The sequence below is a fragment of the Squalius cephalus genome (assembly GCF_949319135.1).
Source record: "Squalius cephalus genome assembly, chromosome: 8".
In the NCBI taxonomy this organism is placed as follows: Eukaryota; Metazoa; Chordata; class Actinopteri; order Cypriniformes; family Leuciscidae; genus Squalius; species Squalius cephalus.
Genome location: NC_137129.1, coordinates 1429422 through 1457386, shown reverse-complemented (window position 1 = coordinate 1457386; position 27965 = coordinate 1429422). Strand labels below are relative to the sequence as shown.

General features: G+C 40.3%; 3 protein-coding genes across 8 annotated transcripts in view; all 3 read right to left on the bottom strand.

Moving 5' to 3' along the window:
- The window catches only part of LOC307162661 (uncharacterized protein), a 28889-nt gene extending 22878 nt beyond the window's left edge, over positions 1-6011 (bottom strand). The window contains exons 1-4 of one of the 2 annotated variants that reach the window (XM_079878133.1): positions 5941-6011; positions 5493-5555; positions 4218-4282; positions 3017-3296 (exon numbers count right to left, since the gene is read on the bottom strand). In XM_079878133.1, the coding sequence (XP_079734259.1) occupies positions 3017-3296; positions 4218-4282; positions 5493-5503 (356 nt within the window). In that variant the 5' untranslated portion in view covers positions 5504-5555; positions 5941-6011. The remainder of the gene's footprint in view (positions 1-3016; positions 3297-4217; positions 4283-5492; positions 5556-5940) is intronic. The other variant, XM_079878134.1, reaches the window with a different exon arrangement.
- The window catches only part of LOC307162669 (fucolectin-1-like), a 380376-nt gene that overhangs the window by 261781 nt on the left and 90630 nt on the right, over positions 1-27965 (bottom strand). The gene's annotated exons all lie outside the window — the stretch shown is intronic.
- Positions 21407-27965, bottom strand: part of LOC307162653 (uncharacterized protein) — a 43624-nt gene continuing 37065 nt past the window's right edge. For all 5 annotated transcript variants that reach the window (XM_079878112.1, XM_079878115.1, XM_079878113.1 and 2 more), the window contains one exon: positions 21407-27891. In XM_079878112.1, coding sequence (XP_079734238.1) covers positions 27887-27891 — 5 coding nt within the window. In that variant the 3' untranslated portion in view covers positions 21407-27886. The remainder of the gene's footprint in view (positions 27892-27965) is intronic.

Genomic DNA, 27965 nt, shown 5'->3' with positions numbered 1-27965 from the left:
ACACACATACTCCATCTGAACACACACACTCCATCTGAACACCAGAGGGCGTCTCACACACACTCCCTCTGAACACCAGAGGGCGTCTCACACACACTCCATCTGAACACCAGAGGGCGTCTCACACACACTCCATCTAAACACCAGAGGGCGTCTCACACACTCCATCTGAACACCAGAGGGCGTCTCACACACACTCCATCTGAACACCAGAGGGCGTCTCACACACACTCCCTCTGAACACCAGAGGGCGTCTCACACACACTCCATCTAAACACCAGAGGGCGTCTCACACACTCCATCTGAACACCAGAGGGCGTCTCACACACACTCCATCTGAACACCAGAGGGCGTCTCACACACACTCCATCTAAACACCAGAGGGCGTCTCACACACTCCATCTGAACACCAGAGGGCGTCTCACACACACTCCATCTGAACACACACACTCCATCTGAACACCAGAGGGCGTCTCACACACTCCATCTGAACACACACACTCCATCTGAACACCAGAGGGCGTCTCACACACTCCCTCTGAACACCAGAGGGCGTCTCACACACACTCCATCTGAACACCAGAGGGCGTCTCACACACACTCCATCTGAACACCAGAGGGCATCTCACACACACTCCCTCTGAACACCAGAGGGCGTCTCACACACACTCCATCTGAACACCAGAGGGCGTCCATCTGAACACCAGAGGGCGTCTCACACACACTCCCTCTGAACACCAGAGGGCGTCTCACACACACTCCATCTGAACACCAGAGGGCGTCTCACACACACTCCATCTGAATACCAGAGGGCGTCTCACACACTCCATCTGAACACCAGAGGCTGTCTCACACACACTCCATCTGAACACCAGAGGGCGTCTCACACACACTCCCTCTGAACACCAGAGGGCGTCTCACACACTCCATCTGAACACCAGAGGGCGTCTCACACACACTCCATCTGAACACCAGAGGGCGTCTCACACACACTCCATCTGAACACCAGAGGGAGTCTCAAACACTCCATCTGAACACCAGAGGGCATCTCACACACACTCCATCTGAACACACACACTCCATCTGAACACCAGAGGGCGTCTCACACACTCCATCTGAACACACACACTCCATCTGAACACACACACTCCATCTGAACACCAGAGGGCATCTCACACACTCCCTCTGAACACCAGAGGGCGTCTCACACACACTCCATCTGAACACCAGAGGGCGTCTCACACTCACTCCCTCTGAACACCAGAGGGCATCTCACACACACTCCCTCTGAACACCAGAGGGCGTCTCACACACACTCCATCTGAACACCAGAGGGCGTCTCACACACACTCCATCTGAACACCAGAGGGCGTCTCACACACACTCCCTCTGAACACCAGAGGGCGTCTCACACACACTCCATCTGAACACCAGAGGGCGTCTCACACACACTCCATCTGAACACCAGAGGGCGTCTCACACACTCCATCTGAACACCAGAGGCCGTCTCACACACACTCCATCTGAACACCAGAGGGCGTCTCACACACACTCCCTCTGAACACCAGAGGGCGTCTCACACACTCCATCTGAACACCAGAGGGCGTCTCACACACACTCCATCTGAACACCAGAGGGCGTCTCACACACACTCCATCTGAACACCAGAGGGCGTCTCACACACACTCCATCTGAACACCAGAGGGCGTCTCACACACTCCATCTGAACACACCAGAGGGCGTCTCACACACACTCCATCTGAACACCAGAGGGCGTCACACACTCCATCTGAACACCAGAGGGCGTCTCACACACACTCAATTTGAACACCAGAGGGCGTCTCACACACACTCCATCTGAACACCAGAGGGCGTCTCACACACACTCCATCTGAACACCAGAGGGCGTCTCACACACTCCATCTGAACACACCAGAGGGCGTCTCACACACACTCCCTCTGAACACCAGAGGGTGTCTCACACACATTCCATCTGAACACCAGAGGGTGTCTCTCACACACTCCCTCTGAACACCAGAGGGCATCTCACACACACTCCATCTGAACACCAGAGGGCTTCTCACACACACTCCCTCTGAACACCAGAGGGCGTCTCACACACTCCATCTGAACACCAGAGGGCGTCTCACACACTCCATCTGAACACCAGAGGGCGTCTCACACACACTCCATCTGAACACCAGAGGGCGTCTCACACACTCCATCTGAACACCAGAGGGCGTCTCACACACTCCATCTGAACACACCAGAGGGCGTCTCACACACTCCATCTGAACACACCAGAGGGAGTCTCACACACACAGACACACACACCACATATCCATCTGAACACCAGAGGGTGTCTTCCACACACACACCACATATCCATCTGAACACCAGAGGGCGTCACACGCCAAATATGCTCCACCGCAGAAGTATGATAACACACATCATTCCAGGAAATCCCTATCGGTCATCATCGCTGTTGCTGAATAAACAGAAGATTGAAACACTTTGATTAAACATGACTAAAAAACACACGACTGCCTTATTCTGTGTAAGAAGCTCATCATCTCACAGAAGGAGGAGCTCAACTGTCGTTATGAAGTGTGTTTGGAGTAAAAGCATGTTATTAAATGTTGTCTGTTGTTGGACAAGAGGATCATAAATGCTTCTCATGTTTGGAAAGATGTTTGACACGTGTTGCTTTTTCAAATGCATGTTATAAGTGACTCAAACTCACAGTGCTTTCAGATGGAGCAGCGTTTACTGAGCCGTACGTCACTGACAAGCTGCACATAACAAACAATCACAGCCTTTCCGTTTTTAAAATCGCGATAAGCCAACTCGATTTAAGTGCGATTACATGGAAATTGCGATTAATCGTCCAGCCCTATTAAATATACTTCTGTCAAAGGCAAGCTTTTATATTAAAAGGATTTATTCAAAGTAATGTTATCTTATTTAGTAATTTTCTAACTATTAGAGTAAGTATTAAGAGAGAGACAATACTTACAGCTCATTATTGTTGCCATTATTTTCCAGCCTGTTGCCGATACGGATCTGAGCTCCATTTATCCTCTCTGGACAACAATCTCCACGATTAGTGATGCTAACCCTGGTTACCTCGTAGGCTTCCAGCAAGTCAACTCTCCACCAGGGGTTCCTGTCCCCATTAGTCGCACTGCATGACCCACCACTCCAAAATGAATTCCTGTTGCCATCGACAGCATTTTGAGCTCCTGCTTGAGGATATGTGGTAGACTGGACAGCTGTGGCTCCAAGAGCAAGATTCCCTGTATAACATTAAATAACAAACAATAGCTTTTCTTTTTTTACTTTTATGTGCTAAAGTATAATCCCAATATAATGGGCAAAATAAAGCTATACGTAATCCAAATGATTATTACACGGCTCTCTGGAATACTTGAATCTGATTGGCCAGTCGTGACATTCCGAGGTCTGATATTCCCAGATAATGACATGATCAACAACAGCATCGCTGTATAACACACAGCTCATCCGGGTTTCTGGAGCCGGCCTTTCTTTAATGTTTCTTTTATTTACTTTTGAGACAAATAAGCAAGCTGACATTCAGGACAACCTACAGTATATCTTTTATTTAGAATACATACAAATGTCATTTACATCTTTTAGTTTGTCAAGAGTTTTAAAGCGTCGTTTTTGAAGAGTGCGCATGTGTGAACGAGTCTATGATTGAATCTGGAAATAAAGCAAAATAACTGAGAAAAATAAGAGATAGTCCTCAGATGTCATGTCTGTAATTTATAGCAAAACATCTAGCATTAATTCGATCTCAAACAGATTCATTAAAAGTAGTTATTACTCCACCACCTGCATGACATCTTTAACCAACGTGGTTGAACGACCAATTTATGACAATATGGTTTCGGGAAACAGTCGTGACTAGCTAGTTGATTTCTTCAGCGACGCATCGTACTACAGTAGTGAAGCAGCGAGTGCTTTAGTGACGGGAAACACAGTCCTGATAATAAAATATGAACAGTTATACACACATTATTAAATACAAAAACAAATGATATCACAGAGTCTTCATAAATAAATAAATCACTGATTTTTAATAACCATATTTCAGCCTATAATTTTAATAAATTAATCTGATTAATATGTAATGATACACAATGGTTACAGATTTTCAAATCCAGGTATTTTTACTTGTATTATTCTAAACGTACCTGTGGAATCAGCGACACACATCCCAGTAAAAAGTGTTAGAAACAAAACCACACGCATGGCCATCCTGATATAAGACATAACAACACATCTCATATCAGCATATGAAGGAATTATTTTCAATTTCTCATCCTCATTTAAACAAGGAAACATATATTGGTATTGTAATGATAAAATGGTATATTCTCGGAGAGGATGACATGGCAGCCAAACTAGCTACAACATAATGAATGGCTGGTATTCATATGTTACAGAACACACTCACAAAACCACACAGGCAAAAACCTCTTTTAACATTTATATGTCTTTGTTAAACATGTATTTTCATAATACTACTTCTATTAATAACATTAGTAAATAAGGAATAACTCAATGTAGTTTTGTATAACTGTTCATTAGTTACTTCTTAGTTATTTTTCTTAAACCTTAAAATAGATACAGTAATTAATAGTTCTTGAGGAGGTATGACAGAATTCAGTTATTGATTAACTGATACTTAACACAATCATAAAATTTTATTACATACTGATTAGTTAACACACCTTCCTTAGTAGTTAACAGTAGTGAAGAAGTAGTTAATGAAGAATTACCTATTAGTTCTTCAATAATTCCTTATTAGTTATGCAGTAAGTAAGAAACAGTATTCTAAAGTGTTACCGAATAGGCTATATCTTACACACCATACTAATATTTGTTTGCTATATACTTCACATATTATTTATTGTAAATAGGCTAATTGTAATGACTTATAATTAATATAAGGAAAGAGATATTTGAATGTTTATTTGTTTGTTTTTCTATTGTGGTGTAATTCTATTCTGTATTTAAATATAATTAAAATGCTTTGGCAATAGGCTACTATATTCCACATATCAGGCCAATAAAGCAACAACCCTATCAGTGGACAAGCTGAACAGAATATTTAGATTTGTTTTGAGTTATTGTAATGAAAAAATGAAATAAGAGTGTTGGGAAAGTATTAAATGTTCAGTGTTATTTAATGCTATTTAGAATAATCAGCAAAAAATAGTATTTTCTAGCCATATTTGTACTTTTTTTCAAATCTTAATTAGCGATAAATTGTCAGTATAACTGGTTCTTGTTGAATGTTCTTTTGTCATTATTGTATTTCTCTGAGTGCAACTAGACACTTCTAGACTACTATATAATATATATTTACACACTGACTTGAATTGTCCAAACAAAAGTTTAGTTTTATTAGTAAAACCTCCATTGCATATCATGCTCTATAGAAAGTGCATAAACATTCAACTCACCTGAATTTCATCAATGTATCAACCTCAGTCACAGAAGACCTTCACAATTCAGCAATTGATCTGCTTTTAAACAAAATACATTTTTATATAATAGGCTACATAAACGGAATTAATAATATTTGTATAAACAATTACTATATTTATTATTTATCCAATATATTATTCATATGAGGAATATTATGACCAATCATACAAATAATATTCAATTTCACATTTATATCACACAAACACGCCAAAAAGAGACAAATATCAAATTAAAGCTTTCTTAAGAGTATCACTGTGTTATTTCACTGATCTAACACATTACAGTAACATAATTATTAAAAGAATCACGAAGATGGAAATGACTCGTACGTCACACTCCTGCTCTGATCACTAATAGCCTCAAACGCTACTCCTGCTCTGATCACTACTAGCCTCAAACGATGGAGCCAAAAACCTTTGTTACCTGTAGTTGGTGATGAGCGATTTCGAAACACTGATTCTTCAGATTCTTCAAATCTTCGGTTTCGAATCAGTGGTTCAGAGCGTTTATAAAACTGCCAAAGTCACGTGATTTCAGTAATCTAGGCTTCGTAACATCATAACTGTGTCGAAATGTTTCAAATGTCAGTTTCTCAATACCAAACTAGTTCGGTCTTGACCACTCTGCCTCTAATATAATACATACTAAATATAATATTAACACATAAAACACAATCTTGTCTCGCTTTGTTAAATGTCCATTTTAATGATCAATAATAGCCATTGTAAAAGTATAAGTAAAAGGTATCAGAAGCTATACAATAAGAAATAAGAATAATAATTTGTTACATTTATATTGCCCTTTTCTGGGTACTCAAAGCGCTTCACATATGGAAGAGGGAATCTCCTCAACCACCACCAATGTGCAGCATCCACCTGGACACCAGAACACACACACACACACACACACACACACACACACACACACACACACACACACACACACCAGCTTACTGGTGGAGAGGAGACAGTGAATGAAGCCAATTAGTTTATGGGGATGATTAGGAGGCCATAATGGATCAATCATATGCATCTATCCATGGATAGATTAACTTTTATCATGGATAGATGCACTTTTATGATGGATAGATGCACTTTTATGATGGAAAGATGTACTTTTCTCATGGATAGATGCACTTTTCTCATGGATAGATGCACTTTTATGATGATATATGCACTTTTATGATAGATAGATGCACTTTTATGATGGATAGATGCACTTTTATGATAGATAGATGCACTTATGAGGAATAGATGCACTTTTATGATGGATAGATGCACTTTGATGGACTTCAAAAAATATACAGCCATTCACTACATTATAAAGCTCGGAAGAGCCAGGACATTTTTTAATATAACTATTAAAATAACTATTTTTTAATATATTCGTCTGAAAGAAGAATGTCATATACACCTAGGATGATTTGAGGCTGAGTAAATCATGGGCTAATTTTCATTTTTGGGTAAACTATCCCTTTAATTCATGAACATATCCTACATATAAATTCAATGTAATGCATTAATGTGTTTGTTATTATTCTGCAGCAGAAACTTATCATCATAAATAGATCTATAATTCATTTTCAATCTGTACAAAACCACTTTAACCTTTAAATTTTTGTGTTGGCTGTTTCTACATTTAAAGTTTTTATACAGTATGTCGTACTAGATGACACATTAATGTGTTCTTCCATTTTAAATTCCCTGGGCGAAGAGCAACAACCAAAAACATTGTAACAAATGTAATAAATGTAACAAACAAGCTTGAGATTAACATGGATGATATGCTTGTAGATAGTATTTTAAAGAAACAAAACAAAGAAGAGAAAAGAAGAAAGAAGCCAAGAAAAGGAGAAGACAGAAGAAGGGAAGGTCCTCATCAGGAATCAACCATCTCCAAAGCAAGAGAGATGATGCGAATAATTAGACAACAAGAGCGATTGAATAAAAGATTATTGAGACTTATAAAACGGTCAATTGTGGAAAAACATATTGAGGAAAGTTGTTGGAAATATAAAGTGTACAAATTGGCAGAGGGTGTAACACTTCAGTTGAAGTTTGACAACGCCTGTTGAGTGTGTTTCTGCTAAGTCATGAAGTAAGTGTGATGTCTAACTCAGATAGGTATGAATAGGAATAGGGCAACATCTTTTACATATATCCTGTTGCTTAAGAGAGATAAAGCTTGCAAAACTGCCATTTTTGCATGTCAGTCAAGGTGCATATTGAGCAAACGAGACACGTATAACTTTGGCTTTGCTATGATGTACTGAAGTGTGAAGGTAAAAACTGTTGCTGTAGCATTCCCGGCTGAACAGATGCAATTTACTCTCAGGAACTGATGTTTATAAAGGATCTCATTTCCAAAATCACCGTAAGAGCTGAATAAAAGCAAACAAACAATTAAACATTAGACATCTGACTGCAAATTGTGTATAAATGTCCATAAAAAAACCGTATAAACTAATGAATACACATTTGCAATCTAATTGGCTACACCATAAATAGTGTGACAATAAATCAAGTGTTTAGTATGCAGGCTAATGTAATAACCTTGCCTTACTTTACTGTAGTAAACCTGAATAATATGAATTACTTTTGGTACAGCTGACGATCTCAATTTAGAGAGAAAAACATAAAATGTATAAAATGACCAAATAAAGACTTAATTTACTGTAAACAATCTATCAGAAGTGCAAATCAAGAGAAACGAAGCAATAATACACTGTGTTCTGCTACCAGCAAATGAAATGGTCATCACTGATTTCTAAACCTGCATATATGCTAACGACCCACAAAATGTTAGCTAACAGCTTCAAAGGAGATCGATACAATAAACACTTTACTCTCTCAAAGTTTAGCAGACAACATAAAATTAAAACGGTACCTTGTGCCCTTCATCAGCCAGGAGCTAAGAGGTAGAAAGAAACCTTTTTAAACGTATATTTTCACAGTGTGTACCCAAAAGTTCATCTCTCTTCTCTGGTAGTGTTAATCAGAATGACGCTTAATGTAGAATGTGCACCAACATACACACTGCGCCGCTGCACTTCTTTACACGGACTTCAAAGCATGTGTGGTAAGTAACGTGTTTTCACAAAAGGGGACTCTTACTAAACCTGAGCCAAATGTCGCCAAAGAACTCTTTATTTGTTTATGTTTTGGTTGATTAATGTTTCTCGTTGAATACTTAATGTGGACATTGTATTCTTATTTGTTTTACAAGAGTGTATAGGATCAGCTTCTGAACTGGGCGTTCAATGACAGACAGTCCTTTTCCAGATTCCGGTCACCAAGGCATACCTTGACTCTTCTCACAAGCCTGTCTTTATCTGTAGGAGTCTCTGTAACTCTGGCCAGCCGCCAGTCATTTCTGGGCAGATCATCAGCCTTTTCCATGACAATATCTCCTACTCGCAGGTTTCTCTTTGCTGTGTGCCAGCGCCACCTGGTGGCAATGTTGGATAGATACTCCTTACGCCAACGACGAATGCTGGAATGGATTTCATAGTAAGGTTGTTTGGGGTGAGAGGTGCAAGGCTGTTGGGGTCATTTAGGTTGTCAACTGAGAGTGGTCTACTGTTAATGATCGCCACAGCTTCATATAAGAATGTCCACAGTGATGGATCGTCCAGTCTGTCAGAAGATTGTGAGAGAGTTAAGCGAAGAACATTTCTCACTGTTCTGATTTGTCTCTCCCATACCCCACCTGCATGACTTGAATGGCGCGGATTTAGGACAAAGTTGCACTGCTTCTCAGCTAAGAACACTGTCAGACGATTGGTATCAATTTCCTTTAGAGCATTTTTCAGTTCATTCTTGGCTCCTACAAAGTTGGTGCCTTGGCCACATTTGATTTGGCGCACTGCTCCCCATAATGCAACGAAACAGCGCAGTAGATATGTCATTTAGCATTTCTATATGAATAGCTCTGGAGCTGAAACATGTGAAGAGGAGGCCGTACCTTTTATGTTCCTTATGAGCCTGTTTAGTGACAAAGGGACCAAAGCAGTCCATACCGCAGTATGTGAATGGTGGGGATGGTCTCGTACGCTCTGAGGGGAGGTCTGCCATTCTTCGTTCTTCTGTTGGTCTCCTGAGCTTACGACATGTCACACAGTGATGCACATGGTATGCTACTGCTCTGCTCATTCCTGGAATCCAGTAGCCTTGTGATCTGATCTCATTAACTGTGAGGCCCTTTCCTTGGTGCTTGACATTCTCATGACATTGAGAGATGATCATTTTTGTTATGTGGTGATCTTTAGGATTGACAACTGGGTGTTTGACTGAGTTGGGTAGGAGCGCATCGCAAAGCCTTCCTCCCACCTTGAATACTCCTTGATCCAGGAAGGCATCAAGATGATACAGCTTGCTGCGAGGTGACAGCTGGGCCCCCTTTCTTAATAACTTGATATCCCCTGGATAGGTGTTTCTTTGTAAGTCCTTAAAGTGCCCCTATTATGCTATTTTAAAGTTTCCTAATGTTGTTTTGGAGTCTCCTACAACAGGTTTACATGCATCAAAGGTCAAAAAACTCTTTAATTTCCTCATAATATACATTTGCACATCACCACATTTTCAATGATTCTCAAATGACTCGTCAGATGAATCAATCTCTCTAAATCCCGCCTTTCCGCGAGCTACTCTGCTCTGATTGGCCAGACAGCTCAGTCTGTTGTGATTGGTTTACCGCGTACAGCACGCACGCTGAAAACAAAAATGGCCATTGCCATAACAACGTCAGCTGTCCTGAGGCTTCCTACACCGTAAACTAGAGACAGTAACAAACAATGATGTTGATTTTACCATATCAATGCGAGCGCGAGTCCGATGATGAAACACTGGAAGAGCTAGTTATTCAACCCGAACCTCCATCGCAAGGACGACTCGAGCAGGATGTTTCTCAGTGATATGCTACTCAGTTTGAGGGACATTATGAGATGTTGCAACTGTAATTCCTCACCATCAGCATTAACAAGTGCATGTCCATCTGGCATCAACAAACCAATTATTTTACTTGTACTAATTTATTTACCAAGTATTTTTGTAATATATTGTGGTGAACACGTGGAAACTGTATCAATAACAGTATGCAATGTATATGTAACACCTGTGTGATACTTTATCAGTTTAGGGTAAGTAACAGGTATAAATGTTCCCTGAAAACTTCACCTAATCACTGACCCTCAGAAGATTTAGGTATCGCAGGAGGCAGGAAAACACACAGACCCGATATTTTAGGGAAAATTAGTTTATATATATGTATACGTATGTTTGTTGAGGAAACAGTAAAATAACAATGTATTAATACAAAAAAATGAATATCAGGTTCAAATTTCAAATAATTTTACCCTTTGAAAATCCGTAAATTGAGAAAGAAATGAATGGAAAAAAAAAACAGCTAAAGAACAAAACACATCACATTCAAATTTGAGAAATTTCCCCTTTAAAACACTGGTATAAATCCTCTGAATTTTTAGTTTTTTCTTTCCTTCCCTTTAATTGATAACTAAGAACTATTTTTCTACTTTTCCACAGGTTATATCAAAGTTACTGAATGCTAGACAATTCAAATGTGCAGGTAATACCTCACTCAAATGAAAAGAATCAACTGATTCAAATTTCACATATCAATGTCAGAACACATCACATGTACAGTGAATACAATTGAAATGTCCATACACTGCGAATGAGCTATGAAAGTCTCTATGGGAACGGAAGAGTCAGTAGAAAACGTTCTTTTTTCCCTAAAGCGCTCAGTTCATTCAGTGAGCAAGCGTTAGAATGTTCTGTCTGCTCAGTTGTGAAATATAACGCGTGAAAGAAAACTCAAGGGTGTATCCAACCAGTTTATCCAACGTGAATCCACGAGATTTCAGTCCATTCCGCTCTTTGGGTGGCCCGCCATCTGTTTCTCTCCTCGACTACGCAGTTCAGCGTCAGCGATTCAGTAACTCGAACACTGTTCAAAAAGCACAAAAAACCCGGCCTGCACATAACCGGACAGCAACTTAATTCACTCACATTAAATCATGACAACCTTGAAATGATTTTCAATTCAATATTGTACACTTAACAGATCACAAGATTAGTTGTTAACATCATACAAGTGATATTACGAACATAAATCATGCACAAAACAAAATACATTTACAGTAGCCTATTAGTCTATCTTCAAACAACAAAACATTATTCAATTTGAATATTGAACTCACCAATTCCTTTGTAAACAACTCAACAAATGTTGTTTCCTCCGTGTGACGCAGCTGATATAAACTATATGACGCAGCTGATATAAAGTTGATTTATACGATCTCAAAGTCTATAACTCGTTACAAAACTCACTTAAATCAGAAAATCTCGTTCAATATATGTTCCTAAACAATTCGGATTTAGGTTTTAACCAGTAACTTCTCATATTTTCTCTTTTCAGGGTTTCTCTGCGGAAAAACACATCTTTCTCCAAGTTCAACCAAATCTCCCTCTAACTGGTGGGCGGAGTTACCATCACTGAATCAACCTAATTGGTCAATCTACATCTGCAGTGCGATTTCATCATTTTCATTGGGTAAGTTTTTCTGCAATATGCCTTATATTCCATTTAATATAATTTGAATATTATTGCATTTAATAAAATCAAAACAATTTATTTGATCATCTAAGGAATTTTGTTTTTTTGATTTATTTAGTTTTCACTATGGCTGTTAAATTGGGCCCTATTTTGGCCCTGGGTTACATATACATTAGTCGAGCTCTAGCGTGAATGACTGATGTGAATGACTGATGTAACAAACGTTGGTAAAACAAATCTTGCTCCATGCTTAATCTTTCCTCAAAGTAGTGAGAACGACAGACAATCTGCATTAATAGACACAGTTATAGGTAATAGTGGCCCACAAACTGATTAGCAGAAGTATTTAAGTAAGACAGTAATAACGTGAGTTAGCCAGTTAGCAGGAGACCTACACAATATAAAACTCAAAACTAAGTATTTTGAACACCATCTTTCAAGAGCAAGCGGTTTGTGAATCCTGCATTTAACTTGTGCATTGAACTAGATTTGAGAAGCAGTCGTCTGTCAGTAAAATAAAGGGAACACAGCAATAGTTTAGGATTATACTGCTGTGGTATCGTGGTAAAGATGAATTTTAACCACTGATTCTTCACATGCTCGTCCATGGGCAGTGAAAAGAAACGTCTCGGTTACCAATGTACCCCTCGTTCCCTGAAGGAGGGAACGGAGACTTAGTCGATCGTACCGACTGTATGGGATAACGCCTAGTGAGCCCGATCACTCTGATTACTCTTAAAATCAAGCCAACAAGCTTTGGCAGGTGCGTAATCAACGCCCCACCCTACCCTGCGGATATAAACACAGAAGTGGATGCACCTACCATGAAATGACCATCCCTACAAAATATGAAATGTCTTAATCAGACAACAGAAAAGCATCATAGCATAAGAAATAAAATATAAATAAAGAACTAAATAAAAATGTTACAAAAAAGAAAGAAAGAAATAAAATAAAAATACATTCAAGTAAATAATAAAGAATTAAAAAAGGCTCAGTAGCTTCTGTAGCACAAACACAAGAATGTTGTCCGCAGTTGTTGTTGCTGTTACGTGACTTAGCACTGTCTGACTAGTCAACACGTGGGGTGATGACACATCGTTTCACAAAATATACAGATTGGCTGTAGGCTACACATGGAAACGCAAGGGTGTCGTTTTCAGATTTATCCACTCTAGGACCCGGTTTAAAAAAATAGCCGTTTCAGTCTCGACAAAATGCAGAAACGATAACAAATGTTTACGTATACAGCTAAATGCGTCTCCGTGTGGACAGGGCCTCAGACACACACACACACACTCATACCCTGTATCCTGTAACAGTCCCATGTGATTCATCTTTGGACTCACCACACACACACCTGTCATCTCGTCGAGGGAATAGGATATGATGACGCCATCTGAGTTCGCCATACCTTGGGTTTTGGTGAATTGACCTGTATCAAAACATTACACACACCATCAGACTCTAACAAGGAGAATCTCTGGTCTATAGCCGTGTCAGTCCTTCATTACATTATGTCTCATTGCATAGCAATATAAGTAATAAGGTACAAGAGGCTGTGCTGCATAGAAATTAAGTCACGGCTGAAGGGCGTTGTTCAGCCTTAACTTATTCACGATACAGCACTAGCCTCGAGTACCTTATTGCTTTTATAAAACGGTTACAACAAAATACAAATATTTAAGCCAAAAAATATGTATCAATGCAACTTTAATGCAGTAAAATCCATAAAGGTCTTCCTTCCGCTGGGAAAAAAAAATAGTCCCTGACCATGAACAGCAAGCAACAGAAGTTACATTATTATGCCTTTAGATGGAGACAAAGACTTTTCTTTACGAGTGAGTCAATCAGTAGAAAATACTTTTATATTTAAAGGGCTGAAACTTGTGAAAACAGAAGCAAGACGCAACTGACAAATGACTAGCATGTCAGATATTGCGGTGAACATTCAAAATGATTTTTTACAAATATAGGACTGACCTGAAGGAAAATGATACTCTATTCTACAAGCTTTAATGAACAATATCATTGAGAACATTTTACGTTACGGTCATAGCCATGTTTTATCGTGAATAAAACACAGCTATTGACCAATCAGAATCAACAGTTAACCGTTTTATAACAGAAAATACATTTAAACATCACACAGATCATTCAAGATAACAAATAAAACTTTACATCATTACAGATGTACAATTCATAACATGAATGAAACTGTAACTCCTTATTTTAACGAAGAATAATGAAACGCATCAGAATATGCAACAACATCACCATCTTAAATGGTCAATATAAGTCTTCTTCTAAATATATCTTTTGTCCTTGCATTCATTCTTGTGGCTCAGTCAGTGTCACACCTGAATAAATGGCTCATTATGCAAGTAATTACGCATAATGGGTGGGACATTGTATTCTCAGGTGTTAACCCCTCCTCGTTCACGCCCCCCTCGCATATTGGCTTTCCAAGCAAAACCTGTCTTACACAGTTTAAATCAATGTATTGTTTTTTGTGAACGATAAAGCAAGACTATTTTCACATAATTTTGAAGCCAGAACTCGAAGCGACAACATCCGTTAGTCAAAAGTCTTGTGGACACATATTTAGTATGAGTTTTGTGGTCTTATTTCAGCAACTTTCATTTTTATATTTTTCAATAACCACGCATAAACATTATTCTCTTAAAAATACAAACATCTACATACATGTTGCTCACATATTATGGTAGTCCTGTTTGTGCTATATAGAGTGAATTTACACCTTTGCCATTAACATGTTTATAAATAACTGAAAAAAGCACAAATGTCAGGGCATGTCAGAACATCCCAAGGGCCCCAAAAACACCATAGACCCCAGAGGGTTAAACTAGGAAGCTAGTATTTATGATAATTCCGATCGCATTTGAAGGCAGCATAATTTCTCAGAATACAAATTATTTAAAAATAAAATGGCCTTAAATTAATACTATTAGTTAATTATTATTCCAATAATCTAGTGTAACAACATATACTCGTCACACACGACCACATGGTGTCGGCGCCGTTTCAAGTTCAACAAAAATTCTAACCGGCATGCACTAGTTCAAGTCGTCATACATACAGACGGTTGGTCTGGGAACGCCCCCGGGAACGCCCCGTCACGTGATGTGAATTTAGCCCGTGGGGGAAAACATTGCCTTGGCGCTAATTGAAATACACGGGACAATCATGCCGAAGAGTTGCTGTGTCGTTTTCTGTACCGCCAATAAACAAACAAATTATGAATTGAAGTTCTACATCCTTCCTAATAAACACACAGAACCGGAAAGGAGGACAAAATGGCTTTTGAGCTTTCTTGTTTGAGATTACTGTGTGAGTAGATCCCTGTGTGATATAGTAGTGGGTGTTAAACTCGTATTAGGCAGTGGGCCAGATTTGTCTACATCCCTTGCGAAAAAGAACTATAGTAATCCTATAAGATTTCTATAGTAGTTAGTGTATAATACTTCTGTGATGTTATACCTCTATAGTACTTCTATAGTATCCCAAAATACTATAGTATTCCTATACCACAAGATTCCTATAGTTGTTTTTCATAAGGGATGTCTCATTGACATTAGCGTTATCAGCTGAAAGCTCGCTTGATAGGCCAATCGGGAACCTATGGAGTAGTTCGAGGTCTACACTCAATACAGACTGCAGTCTGTGAGTTAGGGATAACTGTCAACACAGTCCCTTGGCAACTTCGTACTAGGCTACTAATAGTTTGGAGTGAAGCATACGTACAATTGGTAAGTGACAAGGTTTTATGGAGTTATAGTATGCAATACGAAAGTTGATTGAGTTATAGGCTAATGTTACCGCTACAGCTACCTGGAGATTCAACCAGATAACAAAATATGTCTGGAAATGACACCTCCGGCCATTTGGTTGGGTCATTGACCCAGTTTTTAATTAAATAAGGGCAATCATAACCTATTGCAGTTAATTTTGCAATGTACCGTTGCCGGTCGGCAGGCGTCAATGACTCGCAATACTACATTTTTGTCATTCAAATACACACGATGTTCGTGGTGTTTTCCCCCACGTCGACTCCACCCTCGCCACGCCCCCAACTATAACTAGATGCCGACTGTATGTATAGTTGGGTAAACTTCTATATTGGTGAATGAGAGAGTACATTAAATATATTTTTAGTGTTCCCATTCACTCAAATAGCAAAAGAAAAACTCCACAATAGTTTTCACAACTTTCAAAAGAGGAAAAAAAAAAAAGTATATATATATATCACAATCGTTTATTATTTGGTTACATATTTCACAATGTACCATTTTAAAATGTAGCTGATGAGACTTTCACTCATGACTTTCACTGATCTGTATGTTGAGTAATGTTAATTTTTTTTTTTATGGTGGTAAAAATATCCGTCTCATGCTCTGTAAAGTGTTTCATTGAAAACTTAGTACAGTATACGTATACAGATCATATTTTTTTATAATACATAATGTTTTATAAATCTCGTTTCAACACAGGAAGACGAAGTATTGGTACAGAATGCATTTATTCATATTGTGGTTGAGTAAACTGATTTAGTGGCAGTTGTGTCTTCTCACAACAAAATAAAAGAAATGGGAAAAGATAGATTTCATTATTACATGTGCACATTTTGCAAATGATTTTATATTAAGTACATTCAAGTTAGACATTAGTTTATTCATTAGCGACGAGAATACTTTTTGACCCGCATCACAAGCATCACTCATATGACCAGTGTCGGCCAATAGTGAGCCTACGCTCTGACGTACAACCAAGCGCTGCGCTGTTACACTACGTGAACTCAATAGTTGAATAAAGTCATTTTTGGGGGGGTTTTGTGCACAAAATGTATTCTTGTCGCTTGATAAACTTAAGGTTGAGCCACTGTAGTCACTTGGACTATTTTAAACATTGTCTTTACTAACTTTCTGGGCCGGCAAGTTTCAATTACAAAAAAGCCTATGAAGGAGTGAGCCAGCTCTCAGATTTCATCAAAAATATCTTAATTTGTGTTCCAAAGATGAACGAAAGTCTTACGGGGTTGGAACAAGATGTAAATTCTCTCAGTAATTTCATTTTTGGGTGAACTAACCCTTTAAGAATATTCTCAAATAAATTCACATTGAATGGTGAAATTCCTAAGAGGAGTTTACATTCAACACACATTTTACAATACATCATTTTCAACAGAATACATTATGATATTCACATTGGAAATGAAAGATAAGCACGTTTTCACCATGTCTTAATTACAAATTTTAAACCGGTGTGCTGTTAACTGACATTTTATGATATAATCAGCCACTTTGGATTCCAAAAGAAAACCGAACTGGAGAGAGGAAGAAGCGCTACTGCTTGCTGAATTAGTCAAATAGCGGAAACATGTTATAAAAGGCAAGTTCAGCCCAACATTAACCAGCGCTTACAAAGATGATGCCTGCTCTGTCCAAATGATACCGTTTGATTAACTGCTCGTCATTAAACATTTAAAAAACATTCTTCCTTTCCTGAAAGATTTGCGCACTTCTCTGTCTCCTCAGTGCATCACAAGCCCCTACTGGCAACTCCTAACCACTTGAGAGACCTCTCGAGCTGTCTTAAACTACTGGGAGAGTAAGAGTGATTCTTAGATTTGAAGAAATTTGATAACTTGCTTTTATACTTAAGTTTGAAAGTAGGAGTAAATTTCATGTATTCTCAGCACTTAAGACTAAAATGGCACTTTTGAGAAGCTTGATAAATACAGGCCCTGAAGCTCTGTGTACGGTCCATGTAAATATGCAGTGCACGGAAAGGACACAGCAACGCAAGGTCTGGGTCTTCCTATTCCATGGGTGGCAAGTTCATCACCTGGTCCCGGAAGGGGTTTGTGGGAGCTTTAGGCACATATCTGGGTCAGGGTCTCAGGATTACGTGAGAGTCAGCCAGTCGAAATTCCAGGCACGTTTCACGGACTGAAAATTGCTGCGGGTTAAATGGCTTTGTTTTGGGGAATGTAGGGGGAGCAGGGTCATCGCTGGTGGGGTGAAAGGTGGTGGCAATTTTCATAAGTAAGGAACCCCTTTCAAGTCAAAGATCTGCCGAGGGAGGAAGTAAGAGGGCAGGCACCCTACCCGCTAACCCGTAGAGAGCTATTAAGTCAAGTCTTTGGGTTATACGATCCCCTCGGTCGACTCCTGTGAAGCAGAGGGGAGCCATTCTTGTGAGGAGGGCGTTTCAGGAAGCAAGAGTAAAGTACAGTCCAACTGAAAATACCTGGAACACAGCTTTGTCTGAGGGACTTCGGCAAGATGCTATCTGCCTCTTGGAAGATTATGCTAAGCTGAGCCAGTTAAGGTTTACTAGGCCCCTGACACCTCCTGACCCAAGTGCTGAACCTTGTGGCGTCACGTTCTCTGACGGCAGTGAGCACTCTTATGGAGCTGTGTTATACCTGCGTTGGCATAGCAGACAAGACGTAATTATACGGCTAGTTGAATCCAAGGCTAAGCTGACATCATTGGACCAGAAGGGAGATGCGGTTAAAGCAGAGATCTGTGGGGCTGTCTATGCAGCCCGGCTGAAAAAGTATTTCCAGAGGCACAGCCGGATCTGTGTGGAGAGGTGGTATCACCTGGTCGACAGTCAAACGGTCCTTTCGACGTTCTTTGCCAACAGAATTGGTGAGATTCAAGGCAGCACAAATGTCCAGGACTGGTGGTGGATCCCCGGGCCACTTAATATAGCAGACATCATCTCAAGAGGGGCTGCTCCTAAAGATTTAGATGAAGGCTCTGAGTGGCAGACGGGCCCCAAGTTTTTAAGCCTCCCAGAGAGCGAGTGGCCGGTAAAGTCCGCTAAGGATGTTGCTGTTGCAGCCAGAGAAAACATAATAAGAATCCAGAAGAAGGCATTTGTAGTTACACTTCGGGCCGGCGCAAAGCAGGAACCAAAGCAGTACCAGAGTCAAACTCCAACAGACCTGCGTAGACCATCTGCAGGCACTGTGGTTACTATACTTGTCGATATCAAACGGTTCAGTAACCTAAGATGGCTTACAAAGGTAATTGCACTGGTCTGGAGAGTGGCACAGAAGCTTCTTCGGGTTAAGACAGATGGAAGACCAAAGTGGGAGGCAGTCCAGTCGACCGGCATCATCACAGTGATAGAAAGAGAGGATGCCTTCCGAGATCTCTGCCTTGCAGCTCAAGAGGGGGTAGCCTTTCCCACCTCCACATTGAACCGGCTTGTTGTGTACAGAGATGGAGCTAGTGGACTGCTCTGCCCTACAAAGGCTAAAAGCAGTATCTCCAATTTTTCAAAAAAAAATTTTTTGCACAAATAAAAAGTGCAGGATCTACTCTTCAATCTGTTAAAATTTCATATGGCTACCTAATAAATTTCTTATATAAATTTACATTTTTAGTTGCAGTATTGTATAGAAAAGTAGAGTGAAACCAAGGCAGAATGCAGTATCTGCCCGTACTGCAGTCTGCCTTGGTTTCACTATAATACTGCAGTTTACCTTTGTTGCAACTAAGTGGCATGAGTCAGGTTTTATAGCATACTGTATATGTATGCTATAAAACCTCTAAGGAACTGTCAAAATGGCTTCACTTTTACGTGGAATAATGCTGGTGAAACTTGCCTTAGACAACAAGGAACCAAAAATTGGTAAGTTTTAAACCTCGTAACCCTTTTTTTGTCAATTTTGTCTGTTTAGCTCTTTCTAGCTAGCATTAGTTTTTTTACAGCATTGGGATAGATACTTTGGGGAATAACTTAGAGAAATTACCTTAAAGGTCAAAATGAATAAGTAATACTGACAGGTAGTGTTTAAAATAGTTACTGCAGTACAAATTCAAAATAGTGGAGAGAGTCGTCTCCCCCGCCCCCTCCTCCCCAGACTCACGGGGTTCACCAGAAGTTCACGGAGGTTGCCAGGCTGAGACCGCGGCAGCATCCAAAACAATGTTGCTAGACGCTAGTCTCACATAGCCAGACATTACTTCGCTGCACAGCCACTGTGGAGCTGCTTAGTCTCACATAGCCAGACATTACTTCGCTGCACAGCCACTGTGTGTCACAAACCCTTGGTCGTGATCCTGGCTCTGGCTGATTTGAGATTGCTGGTGGGCGTGTTCTCCAGTGATCCTGTCTTCTCACCTGCAGTTCATCACGTCAATCAAGCACACCTGTTCCATATCAAGCAATCTACTCTCTTATAAAAGCCAGACCAACTTTCCAGTCCCCGCCGGATCGTTGTACCATTCAGTACGAGTACACGTCAGCCGACCAATATTCTGAGTTTTCTGTATTTTGTCTTTTGTTGGGGAATTGAGAGCTAACTAAGTTTTTCCTATTTTTGATCACAGTGTTCCAGTCTGAACATTGGACTCAAATCTCTCACCAGAACCTCAGGACACAGATCACTGGAACTGGACCACCAACCGTCTGTTCTGCGAGAACATACCCTGCTCAGCATACATCTCTGTTTAAACTTGTGGTTAATAAATTCACCTTTAATTGAACTGACACTCTGGTCTGCATTTGAGTTCTGGTTCCCGGTCCTGACACTGTGGAGCTGCTAACGTTCTGATGCTGGCTATATTGACAGTCATAAAAGCCCAACTGTTACCCAACTGACAGACACACTTTTTTGGCTTAGAATTACAGTAAGAACCGCCAAAAACCCCACAACCTCGCCGTCCTCTCCACACGCCAAACAGGCACACTTCCTCGGCTTAGAATTACAATAGGAACCGCTAAAAATACCACTACTTTGCCGACTGAACACACTTCATTGGCTTAGAATTACGGCAACAATCGCTAAACTCACTGCAAACTCACAGTCTTCTCTTCCCGATGTACAGCCCCTCATGGCTTAAAATAACTCACTTGTCGGCTCCGGCCGCTGAACTACACTTTGTTAACAAGCTGCTTGTCTGGTAACGTTATCAGGGTTAGCATGGCGGCGTTAGCCAGGACCAGTCAGGATCACTTTACTGGCTGTGTCTCAATTGTTTTTGCGAGTAACCAACTCGGGTACTCTAGCTAAATAATTCAATGTGAGTACACAAATGTTGAAATGACAAAAAATGACAAAAAATGCCCGTCCCTAGTAGCCGTGATAAATTAGCCTGAAGCTAATGCTTACCTGTTCAGGAGGAAATAAGCCAACAATGTGTCGTTTTGGGCTCTAAGCTGTCTCCATCTTTCAAATACATCTCAAATACATCTCCAATATTTACCAGGGGTTTGTCACGTCTCTGGTCACGCAACTGTTAGAAACATGCTGTTTTTATTTTTTATTTTTAGGGCAGGTAGAATCTATCTCCGTTGATCCCGTTCGTTTGTTTGCTGATTTCAAGGCTGTACTGATGTTACAGCTGTAGCACACTGGGTTTACATTTTTACAGGTATATCTGGCAACCTGGCCTGGCTGTCAAACTGGGCAGTTGATAACAACACACAGGCCAAAAACATAAACATAAATTTCGTCACAGAATGTAAATTTCAAAAAGAAAAAATACTGACTAGATGATTAGCATTGTTGTCAGAAAAGATAGTATTTCAGCTTAACATGTTTCCTTAATATCTGATTAGGCATTAGTGCCATTTTTGGATTTATTACAGTACATAGCCTATATTAAATATTTGACCTTTAAGTATGTTTTTATGTTTTATGTTTACATATTCAAACATTACAGTCATAGTTTTTTTGAGTTTAGAGAGAAAAAAAAAATCTAATATGCCATGCATACATTTGTGGAGGGCATCCTGCACACACTGTTAGTTTCACAGTAATAGTAAATTCATCAAAATTGCTTCAGTCAATAATCATCATTCTTGCTGTAATATTACATGGTACCATCAAAAATAACAATTACACTGTGATTATCTTCCAGATAATGTCAAGAAACCAGCTGTGACAGCTTTGTCTTTATTTGATGAAATGATGGGCCAGTCAAAAGCCATAGAACGCACCATCTCCGAAAATGATGTCGCCCAGGAAGTTGGAGACAGTACTGTGACAGGCGCCTCTCTCTCCATCACTCCAGATTTAGGAGTGGATGCTGAGGTGGGTCAGCCAGATCTTGTAGACAATGCTATGTCATATCTTCTTACTATCCTTGAGACAGGGTACACCTTTCAGCTTTATGATGTGACAGGGCAGTCCTTCTCTGACTTTGAAGATGATGCAGCCACCCACACTGCCTCCAGTGGAGATGGCAATTAATCCACCTACATTCCATCTCAGGATAACACAGATGATGAAGATGATGCAGCCACCCACACTGCCTCCAGTGGAGATGGAAATGAACCCACCTACATTCCATCTCAGGATAACACAGGTGATGAAGTGATTGTATCCCCTGAGCCACCCAAGAAAAAGTCCAGAGTCAGCATTTCACCGCCAGTGGCTAGTGAGCGACCATCAAATAACTCAAAGATTCCCCCTCTTGGTGTCCCATGTGACATAAACAGATGCACAAAGCAATGTACTTTCAAAATCTCACATGATAGGCGCAAGGAAATACTTGATGACTACTGGTCCAGAAACTTCCATGAACGAAAATCATGGATTTTCAGCAGCATCTCCAAAACAGCAACAAAAAAGGACTCAAGGACCAGCCACTGGAAAATGACATACTCTTACCACTTCAAAGATGAGAATGGACAATCCCATGAACTTTGCAAGCTGTTTTTCATAGCAACCCTCGGATACCATCCCAAAAATGATCGATTCATTACAACGGCTGTGCAGGCAGAGTCGCTTGACTCAGTTATGTCATCAAGGGACAGAAGAGGGATGCATGTCCCCTCAAACAAACTGAACTACGGCCCAATAAAGGATCACATAGAATCATATGGGCCCTCCATTAGCCACTACAGACGCCAACATGCTCTGAAATGAAGATACCTAGCAAGTGACATAACAGTCAAGTTCATGCATGAGGACTTCATAGAGAAAAATCCTGGCCTAAAATGTTCATATGAGGCTTATCGCAAAGTGGTTCAAGAATTGAACATTAGTTTTACAAAACTAGGTGAAGAAGAGTGTGAGAAATGTGTTCGGATTGAAATTCATGCCAAAGCATTTGGTCATGAACAAATCATTCAAAGCTACAAAGGCAGGGCTGAACAGACCATGGATGGGACTGCAGCTAGTGACAATGATGACATGGAAACAGACACAGACAATCAGTCCACAATGAGGGCATGAGGGTATTGCTGGGCGCAATGCTGAAGAAATTACATCTGCTTTCATTACAGCACTGACGCACGACACAGAGCGTGACATAAAACATGCAGTGATCTGGGCAGATAATTGCACTGCCCAGAACAAAAACTGGAGTCTATTGAGCAGCCTAGTGACTCTTGTAAATAGTAAGATGACATCACTGGAGGAAATTACCTTCAAATTCTTTGAACCTGGCCATACCTTTATGAGCGCTGACTCCATTCACCATGGGGTGGAACTTGGCATGAAAAGATGCCCTGGGGGGTAACTTTATGACTTTGAAGATTTTGTCAGAGTCATCAAATACTCCAGTTCCAACATTGAAATCATCAGACTGGAGAACAAAAATGTCCTTGCTTGGAAGGGTGGCCAGAGTCAGAGTAAGCTCACTCAGACTGTTTCGAAATTGGCTGAGATGGTTGAGATCCAGGCCAGGAGAGGCTCCAAGGATCTATTCTTCAAGACCTCCCATGACGATTCTGCCAAGTTAGTGTAACTACACCGAATGTTTGATTTTTTTTTTTACAGGACTTAACTCCAATAAAAAAATAGTTCAGTAGCTGTTCCCTAACAAGCTCATATTTCATTTATTGATATATTGATTCCCTGAATGATTAAACTTAAACTGTTTGTAATTACATGTGAAGACCTATTCCCAAACTGAAATTAAAGCAATATGTTAATGATTGCCATAAAAGACAGCACTTTTGTGATACAATTAAAATATATGAATCTAATAACGCTTGTGTTTTTTGTTTGTTTGTTTTTTGAAAAATATGATTATAATGCCAAAGGGGATGGAAAGTCACAGCTTAGCAGAAAGAATGAAGATGGAGAAAACGGTCAATCAACAAAAACAAGAAAATGGGGGTTTACATAATATGCCACATAATTGTAATCATTAATAATTAACATATACTGTACTTTGACAACTATAAGCAGCTGCTGCAGCTGTGTGCCTTTGTCATTGCTTGACATGAAGGTCTACAAGAATACCCAGTTGATTTTGTTTATATATGTTTTACATACATTTTTATAAATGATGGAGTTGTGCCATTGTTAAGGCATCAAGTAGCAAATCTGTAGAAAATGTAGTAAGTGCCTCCTCAATAAATTATTTGATTTATGATTTATGATATAAGCAAGTGATTATGATCACTTGCTACACTTACTGCTATATGTTATTGTATGGCCATGTAAGTTACATGCAGTAATGCAAAGGCAAAGCGCAGTATAGCAAATAGCCTATAAAACTACCAAATTTTGCCTGACTGTCAAAAAACGAAATGTTTAATATTCACCTCCCTTTGATCTATCTAATTGTACCCTTTGTTGATAAATTTAATTGGATGCTTATATTTGGTGTAAGAAAAACACAAAAAGCTGTTTTTCTCAGTTTGGCGTTTTTGCTGATACTGCTCTTTGGCTTTGTAGGGCAGTGCTGGTGTGTGGAGGTAGAGTTCAATACTTCAAAAAAGATCATGCAGCTGTGCCATTGTTGCATTTCGATACCTGGCTTGGGACATTGGTGGCGCGCAAGAGTCATCAGGAGGGGCATGAAGGGGTTGCTGACACCCTGTTGAGGATGCAGCGCACGGTTTGGATCGTGCGAGGGAGAAGGCTCGCTCAGAAAGTTGTAAACCAGTGCATCATCTGCAAGAAAGCAAGGGCTCGAGTACGTGGGCAAGTGATGGGTGACCTACCTGTGGAAAGGTCAGGGCCTGCTGCACCATTCCAGTTCACTGCCGTTGATCTGTTTGGGCCATACCTGGTGAGAGACGATGTTAAAAGTAGGGTGTCCATGAAGGTCTGGGGAGTCCTCTTCTGCTGTATGGCGAGCAGGGCCGTACATGTGGAGCTGGCCAATAGTATGTCTACAGAAAGCTTCTTGATGGCCTACCAGAGATTTGCTGCTATCAGGGGGCATCCCCTTAAAGTTTGGTCAGATCCTGGGACCAACTTTGTTGGCGCAAGGCCTGTGTTGGATGAGCTGTATGCCTTCAGGCAAGACTAAGAGACAGCAAGCCTGGATGAGTATGCAGTAAAAAGTGGTACATGCTGGATTTGGAAGGTGCTCCCTGCCGATTCGCCACACCGCAATGGAGCTGCTGAAGCTGCTGAAGCTGCAGTGCGGATTGTGAAGAGGGCTCTTCAAAGTCTGGGAAAGTCAGTTGGTCTTACCTTCAATGAGTTCCTCACAGCGCTTCAGTTGGCGGCGAATTTGGCTAACGAGCGCCCGATCGACACAAGGATCCAGAGTCGTGAGGACCGCATCCAGTATGTGACACCCAATGCACTTCTTCTTGGGCGTGCATCTCAAGATGGAGACTTTAAGACCTTCAGTTTTACCAACTACCCCTACAAGCGTTTTCAAGAAATCGAGGCCCAAGTCAACAGCTTCTGAGAGCCTGGTGCCAGCTTGCCGGACCAAATCTCTTCATCAGAAGCAAGTGGCAGAAGCAAGCAGAGAGGAACGTGGCTGTAGGGGACGTTGTTTGGCTTTGTGATCAGAACGCACTGCGGGGCCAGTTCAGGCTTGGCAGAGTTGTCGCCGTTGCTCCAGACTCCAAGGGTGTTGTAAGGGTTGTCGACGTCCTAGTCACTCCAGGCCACTGTGTTCCAGTCCAATGTCCAAAGTCTGTGGCCCTGAACTTAACATCCCGTGACAAGAAGGGGAGCTCCAATAAGCACTGTGCTGCGGAGGGACATCAGGCGCCTCGTTGTTCTCCTTCCTGTCGAGGAGCAGACCCCTTGATCAGGATTGCCTTGAAGTTCGGCGACCTTTCCATGGTTGCACGAAATGCTCGAGTGGGAGGTGTTGCGGCAAACCACCCGCTGTCATGCCTCTCGTTACACGAGAATGAACACCAGGTGAAGCTGGTTTCAATCAGCGTGGCGCGCACCTTGGGTTTGCTCATTTCATTGTGTACTGTGAGCAGCGTGGGGCAGTGGAAACGTTGGGTCAAAGACTTTAATTTAAACTGCACGGGATAGTTTTGATTCAGCTTCACCTGGCGTTCATTCCTGTGTAATGAGAGGCGTGACATCGGGCGGTTTGCCGCAACAATAGGAGCCCCCTAAATCCAGTAGTTATGCTATATATTCCCCTACTCTTATGAATCATTATAGTACATACATTTATATGCCAGATGAAAACCACAAAAACTTATTTAGTTCAATCATTTTTCAAATATCTCCTCTCTCTCCCCTCCCTAAAAATGGTTTAGTCCGATGGAAACAGCAGAGGGACCCAAATCACAAGTCCCACCCCAGCTAGTATAGAACCAATCAGAGTTGAGGCTGCTCCGAAAACAGTTGTTAGAAAAAAAGTTAGAAAAAGTTATATTGAAGTGCGACTGACTGAAATTGTCCGGAGGAAAAATCTGGGTACCAGTAATGTCATGCAGAAGAAGGCCATACAGGACAACTACCTAATCAAAATGTTAGTAAAAGACAGTGAGTGCACTGTAGGGATGTCAATGCATTAGGATGTGGTTCCCTAAAAAATTTGCGGGTATAGGACAAAAAGCTGCTGTCCTCTTGCCGGTACTACATCTCATTACTGTATACCGGCGCGCACCGCCCGAAGGATTATGCACTCAAAGTCCCAGTCTTTTTGTGCTATTATGTAGTTTGTTGGTTTGTATAACATGCAGAAAAATTTATATGAGTGTCACAAGGATATTATTTTTATCAAAAATTAAGATTGATTGTGAAATTTTTTTTACAAATTTAAAAAATTCAAATTTATGTGGTTTAATTTTACTTTTTTTTTTTTTTGGAATGTTTACCTCAGCTGTTAGACGCCAGACTGACTAGACCGGGCAATTTTTGTTTGTAATCCTGATTTTCTCCTGTTTATGGTTAAACAGGGAGAGAGGGAAGAGTTATGTAAATTATTATTCTGAATTATCTTTCTCCAGGTAATTTAGAGAGATTTCTGGGGTAGTTCGTTTTTTGTTTTGTTTGTTATTTTGGCCAGGCTCTCCCCTGAAGCTATTCCCCCTAATTTCATAATTATTATTTTTGATATTAATATATCTGGTTTGGTTATTATTGATTTTGTGCCTTTTTTTACCCTTTATAACAGAAAATTGAAAGTTAATATTGGTTGAATTGGTGGTTGTGTTGTTGATTCTGGGACAGAAGGTTGGAAATCCTCGTTCTCTCCATAGTTTTCTTTTTCTTTCTCTTTTTTTATAAAATGTAATTCTTTACTTTGTTACCAGCTCCTCAACCCTTGATGGGTGGCTATGTAACACTATACCTCCTCCTCATTGTAAGTCATGAGTCTTTTTTGATCCAGAAACACACAATACAACATGCAATGCTGTAGTAATTTATTGATGTAGAAAGCAGAGAGATAACCATTTCAAGATAACCATAAACCATTTCAAACCTTTACTGAATGTGCACAGAAACTTATCCTTTATTTTAAGGTTAAAGGGTGAATAGGTAAATGAAAAAAAAAAAAAAAAAAATTTGAAAAAAGTGCAATATTAGTATTGCTCAGAAAGAAACCTAGTTTGATATTTTGCTTGTAGGATCTCACTTCACTTAATCTGGCAATGAAATCAGAAAATAACAATTATTAAGGCAACATACACTTAGTATATAAATAGTACAAATGTCTACA